General features: G+C 40.1%; 1 protein-coding gene across 1 annotated transcript in view; it reads left to right on the top strand.

Moving 5' to 3' along the window:
- The window catches only part of LOC139753308 (uncharacterized), a 29,408-nt gene extending 17,037 nt beyond the window's left edge, over positions 1 to 12,371 (top strand). The window contains 5 exon segments of the mRNA XM_071669609.1: positions 95 to 741; positions 930 to 1,217; positions 1,388 to 1,512; positions 1,913 to 12,018; positions 12,021 to 12,371. Coding sequence (XP_071525710.1) covers positions 95 to 741; positions 930 to 1,217; positions 1,388 to 1,512; positions 1,913 to 12,018; positions 12,021 to 12,259 — 11,405 coding nt within the window. The 3' untranslated portion in view covers positions 12,260 to 12,371.
- The last annotated feature ends 2,313 nt before the right edge of the window (positions 12,372 to 14,684 follow it).

Below are 14,684 nucleotides of genomic sequence, written 5' to 3'. Positions count from 1 at the left end.
ATATGACATTCTTTGTTTTTATTACTGAATGTATATCATATCAAATGGCTAAACTATTATGGAATTCAAACTGTATCAAATTTGCTCTTTGCAGCATCATATGACCGTGAAGAGAACTCTGCCAGTGTGAACGCACTGTTGGAAACCCCGATTTTCGAAATCGACGGTAATGGCCAACTAGGATTTGAAGAAAACTTCGTGACTACCAAAGCCGAGGTTGAGTATAGCTCGTTCGGAGGTGAAAAACACATGATTAAACATTCTGGCACTATCAGGAAAGACGTGACTGAAAATGCTGTATCCTACTTAGTGAACTTTGAACTGAACCCAACACAGTTTGCAGACAGAGCTTTAGCGATTAACATCAGAAACCTGATCTCCACTGGGCATGTGGAAAGTAAATGCACTATAACCCATGGGCCTGTTACGTGGAACCTCGAGGGGCTCTGGTCATATAACAACAGAGACAACCAACGTGATTTCAACCTTCGTCTGGCAGTTGACTGTCCTTACCATGGAATTGATTTCTTGATATCAAAGGAATTCAAGATTGGGCGTAACTACCTAACTGGAGAGTCTCAGGTTCGGCTGGCCCCTGGAAAGGACTGCTCACTCAAGGCTGAACTTAGTGGGCGAAAAGACAGAGAAGTAATAGGACGTCTCGAGACTCAGATTCCGGACGCGAAAGCTACCGTGGAGTTTCATTTGAACAAGATTGCAAGGGGTCATCATACAGTGCAAGTAAGTGTATCAGAAATTTTTGTTTACGTGGTAAATGACATACTGCGTATTTGTAAATATAGTGTGAAAATAATTCCAGCATTTTGGCAAAAACAAATGAAATCATGTAATGTTTAGACTAAATACTAATCAATCTCACACACTCCTTTAACAAAGAAATCTGAAATTCATCTAAATACACTTTCTAGGTAGCTAGTAATGTCCTCATCAGAGGGGAAGAGAAGAGCTGGATATTAGAAGGTACTCTGAAGAATAACTCTGTACCTGGCGTGTTCAGTGTCAACACGGAAGGTTCTTTCAAGTCCCAGACTAACGAAATCACATTCAGTTCGGATATATATGGTGACGAAGAGAAAGCCAAAATCAACCTCAGAAGTAACGTCAATAATAGAAAGATGATGGTGGTGGTGGAGGGCACGCGCACTTCCATTACTGTTGACGCTAACATCTACAGACATATCCTCGTCAATTCTTACGTAAGTGAGAGAATGTTACGTATACTTCGTCCAAAATATGCGAATACTTTTACGAATTTTTTTTTCTTTTTGATAGACTTTGCACAGCCTTTTCTTTTGCAGTTACGCATTTCGTAAAAGGTTACTCTTGACACTTGTGTCGATAATGCTTAACGGCATATTCTCTTCAGGTCCAGAACGATGGCGAGACACACAGCGTTGTCGTGAGTGCTGAATGGGATAAGGACGTCGATCCATCAAAATCTTTTATGATGAATGGGCAACTGTCATCAACAGCGGTTCAAGCTCTCCTCAAGTAAGACCTTTAGTATGAATTCACACTATTCATTACAGCGGTAAACAGTAAGACACTCGGAAAACCTTAATATCGCCAAAGAAAAGGAAAACATTAAGAACAGAGATTTGAATGGTTTTCCATTGCTGATTTCCTCTTAAGACTGCCTACCACATAAGTGTTCAAGATTGACTAATCTAAATATGCTCTAAACAAAACATTTAATTTTGATTAAAACGTGGCCTGGACCAAATAATGGTTCATTCACTTTTTTCTACTGCTAATGATATATGTATATATATATATACACACACATATATATATATATATATATATATATATATATATATATATATATATATATATATATATATATATATATATATATATATGTATATATATTTCACCATTTTCATCACAGGTATGGGGAAGAGACAAAAATGTCGGTTTCTGGCAAAATTCTTGATAATGGAGTGGAGGTGGAAGCCATGTGGGCACCCAACAAGAAAGTGCTCGCCAGTGTTCATTATTCACTCAGCGACACCAAGTCTTTGGCTGCTACAGTAGAAACACCGTTCCCAGGTTGGGAAAAGCAAGATGCCACATTCACAGTCTCCTCGAAGGACTACGAGATCACCAGTCGTACTGCAGTTACTTGGAAGAACACGGAACAGATGTCTCTCATCATCAATAGCAAGTTACAGCCTGGTCGCCTTAACAATGCAATGAAAACCGAAATTTCCTTCAGCAGCAATTTTGAAAGTTTCGAGCGTGTTACTTTTATACTGGATCATACCATGGCTGAAACCACCATCAATACCAATATCAATGGACTGTGGAATGACAAAGAGATGAAGGGTACCTTCCAAGTTACTCCTTCTGAAAACGGTGTTGATGCAAGTGCCACTTTCATCTCTCCTTTCACAGAGGAAATACTCGTTACTCTGCACCACGAGTTTGTTGACACAGCTTTATCTACCAGTCTGGAGGCAAAATATGGTGCCGAGGTATCCACCTTTACCCTAATGGGACAGATAGAGACTGGGAAAGTGCAAACTTCAACTCTTGAACTGAAGATATTCACTCCTACAACTATTGTACCAGAGATTGATGGCAATATCAAATATACTTACGATGGTACTCATCTAGCCTTGGTTACTGAAGGTAAGGTGGGTGAGAAGAAAATAATGCTCAACGTGAACGGTGAGAAAACCATTACAGAGGATTCAACCGCCATCACAGGAGACTTGCGATTCATCACACCCTTCACATCTCCTGTGACTATAACTCTTGCCCACACATGTGACGGTCAGATGTTTACATCCCACTTCGAAATGACCAGAATCTGGTCTACTTCTAGCGCCGTCAAGATGCATGCTAAAGGACACATGATTTCCACGAATGACATAGTTTTCATTGCTAATATCAGCAGTCCTGTTGCAAGTGCATCATTCTCATTTAGTCATAAGATCGCCAACAACAAGATATCTTCCTCTGTAGATGCTACACTTAATGATGAGCGTTTTTCTGTCATTATAAATGGTGATATAGATACACCAAACGGCGTTACTAGCCTTAAAGGGGAAGTTACCTCTACGTACAGTGGTATGGATGATATCAATTTGAAAATTGAAAGTAAAAAAAGTGGAAACACGCGGACATCCAAGGCAATACTTGTGAAAGGTACCAAGTCTGTGAATATAGATCATTTCCTATCCTATCACAATTTGTTGAATTGGGAAAACTCCTTAAATGTCAATGGAAAATACAAGCTGAGGAACAAACTGACTCATACTGGCACTCCCTTTGTTTATGAAATGGAGTACACACGGGAGCGTGAAACATTTTACGTGAAAGGGACCACTGACCTAACAATTTCTGAAGAATCACACAAGATAGATGCTCAAGTCATTGTTACCACACCATGGAAGTATTATGAGAGTATCAAGATTGATTTCCATCACGAAGATGATGGGGTACAGTATAACCCTATCATTAGAATCGAATATTTGTCTGAGCGTATATTTGAATTCGCCACGCTCATCAAGTTTGTTGCGCCCTCATTTTACATCGAGTCTAATCTAACGACCCCATTCTGGCAACCTCTTGGGTATAGGCTTAACCTCGACTTGCAGACACGAAAAGCTGGTGCTCTTACTCTTATTCATGGAGCTAACGAAACCAAAGTCAACATTAGTGGAAACTGTGACCAAGGTAAATTGGAAGGTTACCTGGAAATTCACTCCTCATATCTAAGAGTCCCGGTCTCTGTGGAAACATCATTTGACATCACCTTACCAGAGAAGAAGTTCTATCTATCTGTGTCCTTGGACAAAAAATATGAAATCACTGGATCCTTTTCTGGTCATTTGAAAAATGCAAAGTGGTTTTTGGCTACAGACCTTCCAACGGAGGCAGCCAACCACGTTGAATTCAGTGGAGAATATAATACTACGGACTTCCCATTTATCGTCAGCACAGCCCTGAAGTTAAACTCGAACATTTACGAAGTCACAGGAAAAATTGATCCTACCGAGTTTCTCATAAACATGAACATCAATGGGAAGAAGGGTAGCCTTTCAGGCCACTGGGTTTTCAATCGTACGCATGCCAACATCCAAGCACATTTCCAGTCTCCAGTGAACGAAAGCGATGACATGACAGCTTATGTTATGTATGACTTTGAAAATAACAAGGCAAATGTGAAGTTCATTCGTGGCACACAACATATGAACCTAACTGGTATGCTTCAGGGGGACACTTTCGTTTTTGAAGGGACAACTCCTTTCAGTGGCTGGGAAAATCTAAATGCATCTTTCTTTGTCTCTAAATCTGCAATTAAAGCTTCAGTTTCAAGAAATGATAATAAAATTGAATTAGATGGTACCATGGATATCAAACGTAGCGATGGAAAGATTGGACTTACCATCACTACTCCTTACATCAACTACAAAACAGTTTCTCTTGAAACTATTTACAGCTTCCAAGACAACTTCAAAACGATAGAATCGAAGTTCACTTTCGGTAGAGAGGAATTATCTTTTAAAGGTGCTCTAAGATTAACTGACCCCTTTAGTCCTGAAATTATTTTAGATATCATCACTCCCTTCGAAGTTGCGAAGGCTGTTGGGGGAAAAGCTAAGTGGAATGTAAAGGACGCTATAAGGAGTGCTGAAATTCAGGTTTACCACAATGACCTACGTTTCAACTGGCAACTGGAGGCGGCTGCTGAGAGTCCTTTGAAAGGATATGCCAGTTGCAAAATTACTTCTACTCTGAGAGGTTGGACTGCTGTCTCTGTGAAGGGTAACTTCGATTTCAGCGCTATGCCTTACAAGGCAGTCTTTTTATACGAGAGAGAGGGAGTTCTTAAGAAATTGGAAGGAAATCTCTCGATAACTGAAAATGCCATCACTGCTGATCTCATAACACCTATAGCGAAATGGGAAAAACTTAACCTAAAAGGTACCTACAACTTCAAGAACAATCACCTGATTGGAAATCTTGAATTCAACCAAGAATCTGAAAAGTACGAAGTTAGTTGTGACATTCTGTTTCATGCCGAAACCCCTAAACTTCATGTTGAAATAAAGACTCCACTTACTTTTGCTGCCAATGTTGAGCTAACAGCAGACGCAAACGTAGCTTACACAGAGAAGGCTTTCCGTATCACTTTCATTAAAAATGACATAACTTACTCTGCTGAGTTTAAAGGACAGTTAATGGATAAAACTGGATTCTTTAAAGTCCAGACTCGCTCCTCTACCCCGGAATATCCTGTTCTTGAGATCTATGCAAAATATGATTTTACAAGTCGTGTCAAGACAATCGACATGAACTTGAAAGTTGAAAACATACACTTTTCCGTGGCATCAAAAGTCGAGGAAAGCACTGTTGAAATCAGCATCACGACTCCCTTTACAGGGTATGAAGATCTGAGAATGACTGGCGATTACAGAACTGACGGTCACCAACACAGTGTCACAGCTTCCTTTCTTAAAGGCGGTCGCAACTACAATTTCCATGTTGAGGGAGCTCTAGCCAATAACAGTTTCATGTTCAAGTTATCAACCCCCTTTGCACCAACACAGAACATTACTTTTATGGGAGAATATGACCTTAACAGCCAAGGCGTCAAAGGTTTAATACACTTCGAAAGGAATCGTGAAGTTTTCAAATCCAAGATTCTTGGGAATTTCACTCCACTCAAGTCTAGTCTCACTGTCGTCATCAATACTCCCGTTGATGGTCTGAACAAACTCATCTTCCAAATCATGTATGACTTGATTTCTGCCACTAAATCTGCCCATATCTCTATTCGGAAGGATGACTTCGTCAAGACCATTAGCATGAAAGGAAATTACGGCCTTGACAATGGTTCCTTCCAAATCGAAACACCCATCAATGGCTTTGAGGTACTCGGCGCTAAATATAATTTGTCTGTGGACAAGATTAACAGAAGATTGGATGCTAATGTTGAGATCACCCAGAATTCGGAAGAGTGGATTTTCTCAGCTTATGGACAATATGGCGAGGACAACGTTATGATCAATTTCCAGACCCCATTCGAGGAATTTGATACAATCACAGTTAAGGGGAGCTTCGACTCTGACGCGATGTATGTCAAAAGCTTTATTCAATTTGGCTCAAGAATGTTCTCTGTACATGTATCCTATAATGCTGACAACATGTTCTTGGAGTTGGGAACACCGTTTGAAGATTTCAAGGATGTTTATGTTTCTGCTGCTTTCAAGTGGAATGCGCGTCAGAGAGACGGTACACTGACTTTTGTCCATAACGAGAACAGATACATGATCAATGGCATTCTTACTGTTTCTCCCAGAACTTCTGGAATCACTTTCCAAGCTACAACTCCAATCCAGAACTACCGCAATGTGTCTATGCTTATCAAATATGATTTAGACAACAGGGATGAGTTAATTGCAGCCCAGCTAACTGCTGGTGAGCATTCTTACCACTTTATAACAGGAGGCTACATCGAAGAGAACCGTGCAAAATTCAATTGGGATCTCGTTTCTCCCTTTTATGGCTGGACTAATGTTAAATTTGCAGCGTCAATTGACTTCACTCAAGAGAACAAGGTTTTAGAGATATCTCTAGCAAAAGATGAAAATGTGAAGGCCATCGCTATATCGGGAAAACTGGTAGGAAGTACTGCAGGATTCAACTTTAAATCTCCTGTCCCTGGTCTCCATAATTTAGATGTTAACGCCTCTTTGAATCGAGCCAGGAGATCTCTTGCTGTCCAAATGACGAGTGACGTAGCAGAGGCCTCACTACTGACAAGCTTTCAGTCAGTCTCGCTTCACTTAAAAACTCCATTTGAAAGGGCAGAGGAAATAAGCTGGAATATCGAAAAAAGCGGTAACGATTCGTACAAAGGTGAATTTAGGAGAAATGATAACTTTTTAAAGTTTTCAGTAGAAAGAAGCGGTGTGAAACCATCATTCATTGTGGAAGTAAAGAGTGAGCTTCAAGGCTGGGAGTACCTGGCTTTCTCTGGCATGCTTGATCAGGATTCATTAGAAGCGTATGCCAGTGGTGCTATTAACGAAGATAAAATCTCCATCAGCCTCACAGGAACACACACCTACAGGAGTAAATTCGAGTTCGAAATTACTACGCCTTATGATGGCTATGGCAAAGTAAGTGGAGAGATTACCTATAAATGGAGAAAGAAATCAATAAAGATAAACGCACATTCTTCGGACTCGAATTTCAGTTTCGAGTTTAAATTCGAGAAGAATGCTGGCCTTCGGTCTCGACTTGTTGTGCCAAATCCTGTGGAGGACACTGAGCTAAATGTAAATATCAATCCTAAGCGAGGAAATATCACTTTCACATCCCGATTTGATGCGGTGAGAAGCTACCACCAGGAATACGCAACCGAATTAAACGATGAAATGTCGGCGATAAAGGCCACTCATAAAATAACAGTGAACGGTCAGACCCTGTTTACTCTTGAAGTTGTGGGTGACAGGATAACTCAAACACTTCATACGATGATTCACGTTTACGGACCTGACTTTCACGGAACCTTTCATCTCCACCGTGAAGGCTTTACCAAAATCAATGTCGCTTTGACATTAGAGCAAACAACCCATGGTGTTACAAGTACGAAGGAATACAAGTTTGACCTGACAGGAACAGACGGTCTACCCACTTATGGCACGGCAGACATTGTCATCACGAACTCTTTCATACAACCGCCTATCACTAGAAGAATGCATATTGGAATAGAGCGAAGAACAGAACGAAAAACAATAAATATACAAGTTGGTCCAAGAGAGGATACTGTTTATGCCATAGACATCGAGTACACCATCAACCCTGAAGAGCCTGAAATAGGCGATTTCAGTATAGGAATTACAGATTATAACCAGATGACATCAAGTATTTCTAGCAGGTGGAATGTCGAAGATCTAGAAGCTGCTGACTTGAGCCTTACGATTGATGGCAAAACATACAACGCCCGTGGGAAACTTGGGATTTATGAGTCAACCATAGTTCTTACTTCTGAAGGTAATGAAGAAAGTATCTTCCTTCAGTGGAGAGTAATGAATGACGGCGAAAACATTGATTACTTCTTGAAGATTGGTCCACAGTCGACCTATGCAATGTTTAAACTGAAGGGAAATATCACAGATATCTCCCATGTTGATATAGAAGGTGGTTTCAAGGCAGGACCATTTCAGCAAAACGAATTCTTGTTTCAGTCAAAGTGGGACATAGAAGGTGACGGTTCCTTTACTCACAGTGGATCATTTAAGTGTGGACAGTATCGAGGCACTCACAGTCTAGAAGAACATCATCGAAATGCAGCTAAGGCTGCTACATTTATGTGGAAAGTAAATTCAAATATCCCTGATTATGAAGATATTTCTGTGACTGGAAATTATGATGTTGACAATAAATTAGTGTTTGCTGCACAGATCACAGCCGACAGTATCGAGTCAACAATTAATGTCAACCTTGCTGATCTACAACCATTGCATTCTCTTAATACTGTAAGGTTTCATATACCAGTCCTAAATGAATATGCAGATTTTCAACTAACACTTGCCCATGATTTCTCAAATGTCGCTGATAAGTATATTTCAGCTGTTGCAAAGATGGGTGAAAGCGAATCCCATGTGAAGGTTAACTGGGATCAAACTGAACCTCGTGATAAATTTGAAGGAACCATTGACATAAAATCAATATACATTGGAGATATCCTTATACAAGCAAAGTATGATGTCAGAGATATAAGCAAAGCTCATGCCGAGGCGAACTATTCCAGAACGGATACTGATGAAACACTGAATATCAAGTGGACCAAGATGAAAACCCCTTCTCATTTTGAAAATGAAGTTGCCATAAAATCTAACATCGAAGGGGTGCCCAATGCCCGTGCCTTTTCAACTGTTTCCTTTTCGGAAGATTTCGAACTCACATTTGTACTTGAATGGGGAGACCAGAAAGTAACTACCTTTTTAGCTATAGGTGCGAGTTCAGTCTCTTGTAAAATCACCACACCTTTCGAAGGTTTTGAATCAACGGAAGGAAATGTAGAATACATTGAAAAGGGTAATGCTAAGAGTCTAAATGTGAATTATAAGCGTGGCTCAAGAAACTTTACCGTTGCAGCTAACTTGAAAGAGATGGAAAGAGACAAGTTAAAGATTCGAATCAAAATTATCACACCATTTGACGAGATCAAGAAAATGGTTATAAAAGGAACGTGGGAATCAAATACTTTTACAGGTACAATTAAAAGAAATGATGATGAAGGAGAAGTATACAGTATCAAGGGCGACATAGATTTTCAAAAAGGCAAAACAGGGTTTGACGTATACCTCAACACATCGGAGAATAAAGGCATCAGGATAGCCGCGCTATACGATGTGGAGGACTTTCTTCAGGGAACTGGAACTGATGTTCAGAAGGTAGCGAGTCTTCTGCTCGAGTTACCGACTAACAGTATGAAGTTCAACATGCATGGTCTCCGTAACAGTGACAGAGTTTATATTGAAATTGATGGAGAGATTGCTCTTGACACTCTGCAAGAAATCCATCTTAAGTTAAACTCTGAGAGAAATGCTGAGGTTCGTCATGGTGTCTTTGAATTGATTCTCAATGACTTCTCATTCAGGATTAAAAACAGCTTCGAGAGATATGAAGATAATGGGTACTACTTCAAAAACGAGGTTGAAAGTTCAATTACTCCTCTGCCGGCTTTAGTCTTTGGATTAGGGCATAAAGGTGAAGAACATATCATGACTGTGGGATATGGGAAAGAAAAAGAGCTCACTTTTTCTGTCAAGGGCAAGGAAAACTTTAAGTCTGGATTCAGTGGCTTTGTTGACATCCCACATTATGGTTATAAAGGGGTTAAGTATGATGTGGACTACAGATTCGAAGGTGATGATGAGCTCCAAATTGATCTTGTCGTTGAACTGGATGAAGACGGCAATAAAGTGGAGGCGAATTTTGTTTATGATTCAGAAGGTGTTAAAGCCCGTCTGAATTCGTCCTTCATCGGCGACCATAGCATGCGTGTCAGACGATCTCTTTCTTCAGACGGTTTCTTCACCGAAGCTGGCATCGATGACTACAATCTGAAACTCCGGGGTCAGTTCAGGGATGAAGATATTACGCGTGGCGCAATATTAGAAGGAGATATATTTGGTAAAAAGTTCCTTTTTGATTTTCTCTTCCAGTCTGAGGGACTGCGGTATTCAGAAGGTAAACTGATCATAGAGACACCGTTCTGGGGAATGGAGAAAATGGGAGGATTATTCACATGGTCTAATGAACACAACAAGGTCATAGCTCATGCTGAGGTACTCCTTCCTTTCTTTGAAACGCCGAAACTCACCGGTGAGATCAATATAGACATGAACAGGAAATTTGGTTACATGAAAATTGATGTGGCAGGTCAGCTATTTACACTAAAGGGCAACCTTACTGGTGTTTCACTTAGTCAAGGATATCAGGGTCAAGTGGAACTGCACACACCTTTCTATCACCTCTCTAGTGTTGTTATAACGGCAAACTTTAAAATGGTCGCTCTGTCTTTCTTACAAGCGGACTTGAAAATTGTTGAACCATACAACACGCATGTAATGCAGCTTCAATACGAGCTCCGCCCGGAGATGTTGACTGCCACCCTTTCTCTCCACTCGAGAGGGTCGTATGGAGGAATAAAATCAACTTTCACGTTGGAAGGTTTGGGTACTACAAATAAGAAGATGGAACTAACTATCAATAACGATAGATTAACTCTCGAGTACATCCTCGGTGAATCTTCTTTCAAATTCATGCTGGACTCTCTAATTATGAACGTTCATCGCCAGTTCTACGCTGAAGCAAATTACCCATCTTTGGAAAATCTGGAAGCGAGTCTTGCCGTTGTTAATTTTGCAGGTCAGACACACAGGATGAATGGCAAATTAAACGTAGTGAGCAACCGCGTGCAGGGTAGAATGGAGCTGAATTCAACTTTGCTTGAAAGAACACCAAAGATTAACTTTGACATTTCGGTACCAAATGGTACTTACGAGTATGTAGCTATCAATATGGCTCTTACTGCTTACGAAACTCATTCCATCTATTTCAAGCTTAATACCAGGACTGGAATGAACTTCACTGGAAAAATTGATACTCCAGTCTTCCCCAAGATAACTGTTACAAGTGAATTAACAACAACGAGTTTTAAATTTATGATAGAGACACCCAGTGGAACTCATGCAGCACAGGCGACTTGGCGTGGGACTTTGGAGAGGCCTATTGACTGCATGACAAACGTTGAGTTAATGTCTCCTCTTCTTGACGACAAATACATTTTCAGTGTCGCGCTGAATGGTAACACTGAAAAGACTATGGCCAAGGTACAGCTAAGTGCAGGTGGCGTAATACATGCTCTTGAGGCAAGGACATCCATGACGACAAATCAAGGTAGCTTTGACTTAAGCATCGATACGCCGTTCTTGAACATCAATAAAGCTACACTAGAAGCTTCTTTGGAGTTTAGGGATAAGGTTCAGGTTCAGGTACTATGCAGACTGGCAGAGGAAATCAATAAGTTTAATCTTGTCTTTGACAAGGAGAGCCAAACCTTCTTAACAGTGGTTGAATCCCCCTTCATACCTACTGGAAAAGCTGTAGCTGAAGCCGCACTTACTGGAAACGTGAAGAGAAATATGAAGTTGCAGATGACCCTCAGGAATGCTGAAGAAGCTATTTCTGGTATTCTTAATGCAAAGGTTTCCTCTCCTGAGGCCATTCAAATCAGACTGAGAGTTGCAACTCCTTTCACGGGTTACAAGAAGATGTACTTCCAGGCCCAATATACAAGAGATGACGTCACTAGTATAATTCTGAATCTAGATAAACCATTTAATTTCAAAGTGAACGTCAATTTCAGCAACATGGATGATGCACTTCAGGCTAAGTTTAGTATGGAAACTCCTTTTGAAGATTTTAAGAATATTGAGGTTGAATTAGATATTCCACTGTATAAATTTGCCCGAAGGCGTTCCTAACGTTGCCTAGTCATAAGTATGGTTTCACTGCAGACTTTAAACGCGATGTCTTTTCCCAGATGTCTGTTTACTTATATCTAGACGACGCCTCCTACGGCGGAAACTTAGGCCTCAGGACGAGAGCGCCTTACGAGCTGGCATGCAGCTACCACCTGGCCGATATGATGGAGAGCAAGTTCCATCTGAGGACTGACTCTTCATTCTTGTCTGCATTTGTCTAACAGCAACTGTCTTCATCACCAGATTCTACCACCGCAGCTCAGCCTCTAGTCACAGTTCCTCTCAACATCTCAAAACCTAGTTGTGTAATCGGAAAGTCCCACTTAAGTTTAGCATTATATGTGTGATAATGGAACACTGTGTGTTCACTTATGAGTATACTTATCAGTTCAGCTCATATGTGAGATTCTTATAATTATTCTATAACCATGTATGTAGGATATGAAATATTAGTGATACAAGTATCTGCAATAAAAATATCTATAAATGAAAAAAAAAAAATTTCTATATCCTTAACATGACTGAATCATCAGAAGGACAAGGTATGAGTAAATCACTAAGTGCATAACTGATGGCCAGATAACATACAAGAAATTCACAAAATAATCATTGTAAGTATAAAACCATTGCATCCTGGCCCATTTACCCAGAGAGAGAGAGAGAGTGTACGTCGTCTTGAAATGATCCTTAATACCTGAGTACCTGTTAAAAGAGTTTTTCGGTTGGTGCATGTAGCCGCCTTAATGAACCTGACAGCTGACAGAAGCCCAATCGACCAACCGTTGCAACCATGTCTGGCAGCTTTATGAGAGTATCAAATATATAACCATGAAAAAAGATACATATCCCATATCAAATGTGCTGTACAATATAATTACCGTGGTAAAATAGGTATCAACGTTACAGTAAGCACGGTATGATAGCAGTCAACGTATTTTCATATCCAAATTTGGGCTTTTTTGAAAAAAAAAAAATCTTTACGGCAAATCTCTTTTTATATTGTAGGCTCCGATAATGTATTAATCTTCTCTCGACACCAGGCTTCAGATCAAATTTGAGTAAGGGCTAAAACGACCCACAAGATGGGAATATGAAATATAATCTAATAACTATGGAGGAAGAATAAAAGCAAAGCCTTTTCAGAAAGGGTCATGGAAGTGGTAAGAACGACCTGAACCTGTAACGAGTTCCGTAGACTGCGATGTAGGGAAAGACAGACTTCACAACAGCTCATTCTTGAGTTGTCAAAGTCCACGCAGTAGTCATAAGATGCATTGCTTTGCCCTGTATTACGTGGTGTAGCTAATGTCTGGGGGCACACAGCCAGCTAGTTTTTGAATAAAGAACCCAAAGGAACATCTGTAAAAGAGGGAAAGAAGATTAAGATTACGGGGCCTGAGGGAAGTTTTAAGATCAAATTGGAGGAATTGAAAAGTCGAGCTGTTTCGAAATCGACTCCATCAAATCCTAAAGGAGTGTCCTTATGAGGTTTGTTCCGATTCTTGGTCGCCCATTTCGTCTCTGTTTAAAAAAAATCCAGACACTTCCTTCTAGGAATCATGCCTTGATGAAGCTTATCCCTAAGAAAGAAGACTGCTCTAACCTTTCCAAATATTGCCCCATTGCTTGAACTTCATTGTCTCCAAAGTCTTTGAAACTCTCTTCAGTTCTCGCTTTTCCAAACAATTAGAACCTAATTCTGACCACCAGCAAGGATAGTGCAATATTATATCTACTGATCTTTTCTTCTATGGGCTCATTTCTGGTTCTCCTTTCTCACGTATTTGTGAAATGTTATCGCAGCCCTCGAGAACTCCAATGCAATTTGGTAAGGTGAGAACCAAATCTTTATAAAGCTTTATAAACTTCCTTCCTTTGCGTTTCCTGCTTCTCTCTGCTCCTTAATCCAAAGCTCGCTCTCCGGCCGCTCCACTGCAATAGTCCCACTCTTATCCTATCAGCACTGGTGTCTCTCAAGGCTTTGTTCTATCGCCAATTCTCTTTCTTGTCTCCATGAATGATCTCTCTTCTACTTTTAGCCCTTTTCTTCCTTATGCTGATGATTCCTCTTCAACTCGCTTTCCCCTCCCCCCGCTTGTTAATGCTCGTTGTCTCTCATATTTAGCAAACTTCCTCTCTCAGTTCGGTCCTGTGCATAATCTCATAATGGGAAAGCAATAACCCCATTATATTCCATTGAGCAAAAACGTAATTGCTCCATGGATCCCTTCCCAAGTGTTGCTGGCCTCCCTTTGTTCAGTTTCAAAGCCGGAATTCAACTGTGTATTTAATATATTCGGCATAACCATATCCTCCTCCCTATCCTAGAAATCCAAAATAATCAACATCGTAAAGTCTTACTCCTAAAGGTGAGGGTATTCAAAGATTGTTAACAGTCAATTCAGTCTTAATGTGAAACATCTACTCAAGAGGTGATAATGCCTCGATAAAACAAGTCAACAGTTTTCCTTCACTCCCGTACATGTACGGTTTGATCAAGACACGCAAACCCAACAAGACTAACTATTAGTTCACTTGGACCAGTCACACAGAACCCTTTAGTCGGTACTATTTCCATATATATATATATATATATATATATATATATATATATATATATATATATATATATATATATATATATAT

This window comes from Panulirus ornatus, chromosome 14, assembly GCF_036320965.1.
Source record: "Panulirus ornatus isolate Po-2019 chromosome 14, ASM3632096v1, whole genome shotgun sequence".
Taxonomy (NCBI): domain Eukaryota; kingdom Metazoa; phylum Arthropoda; class Malacostraca; order Decapoda; family Palinuridae; genus Panulirus; species Panulirus ornatus.
This window is presented reverse-complemented; position numbering and strand designations above follow the sequence as displayed.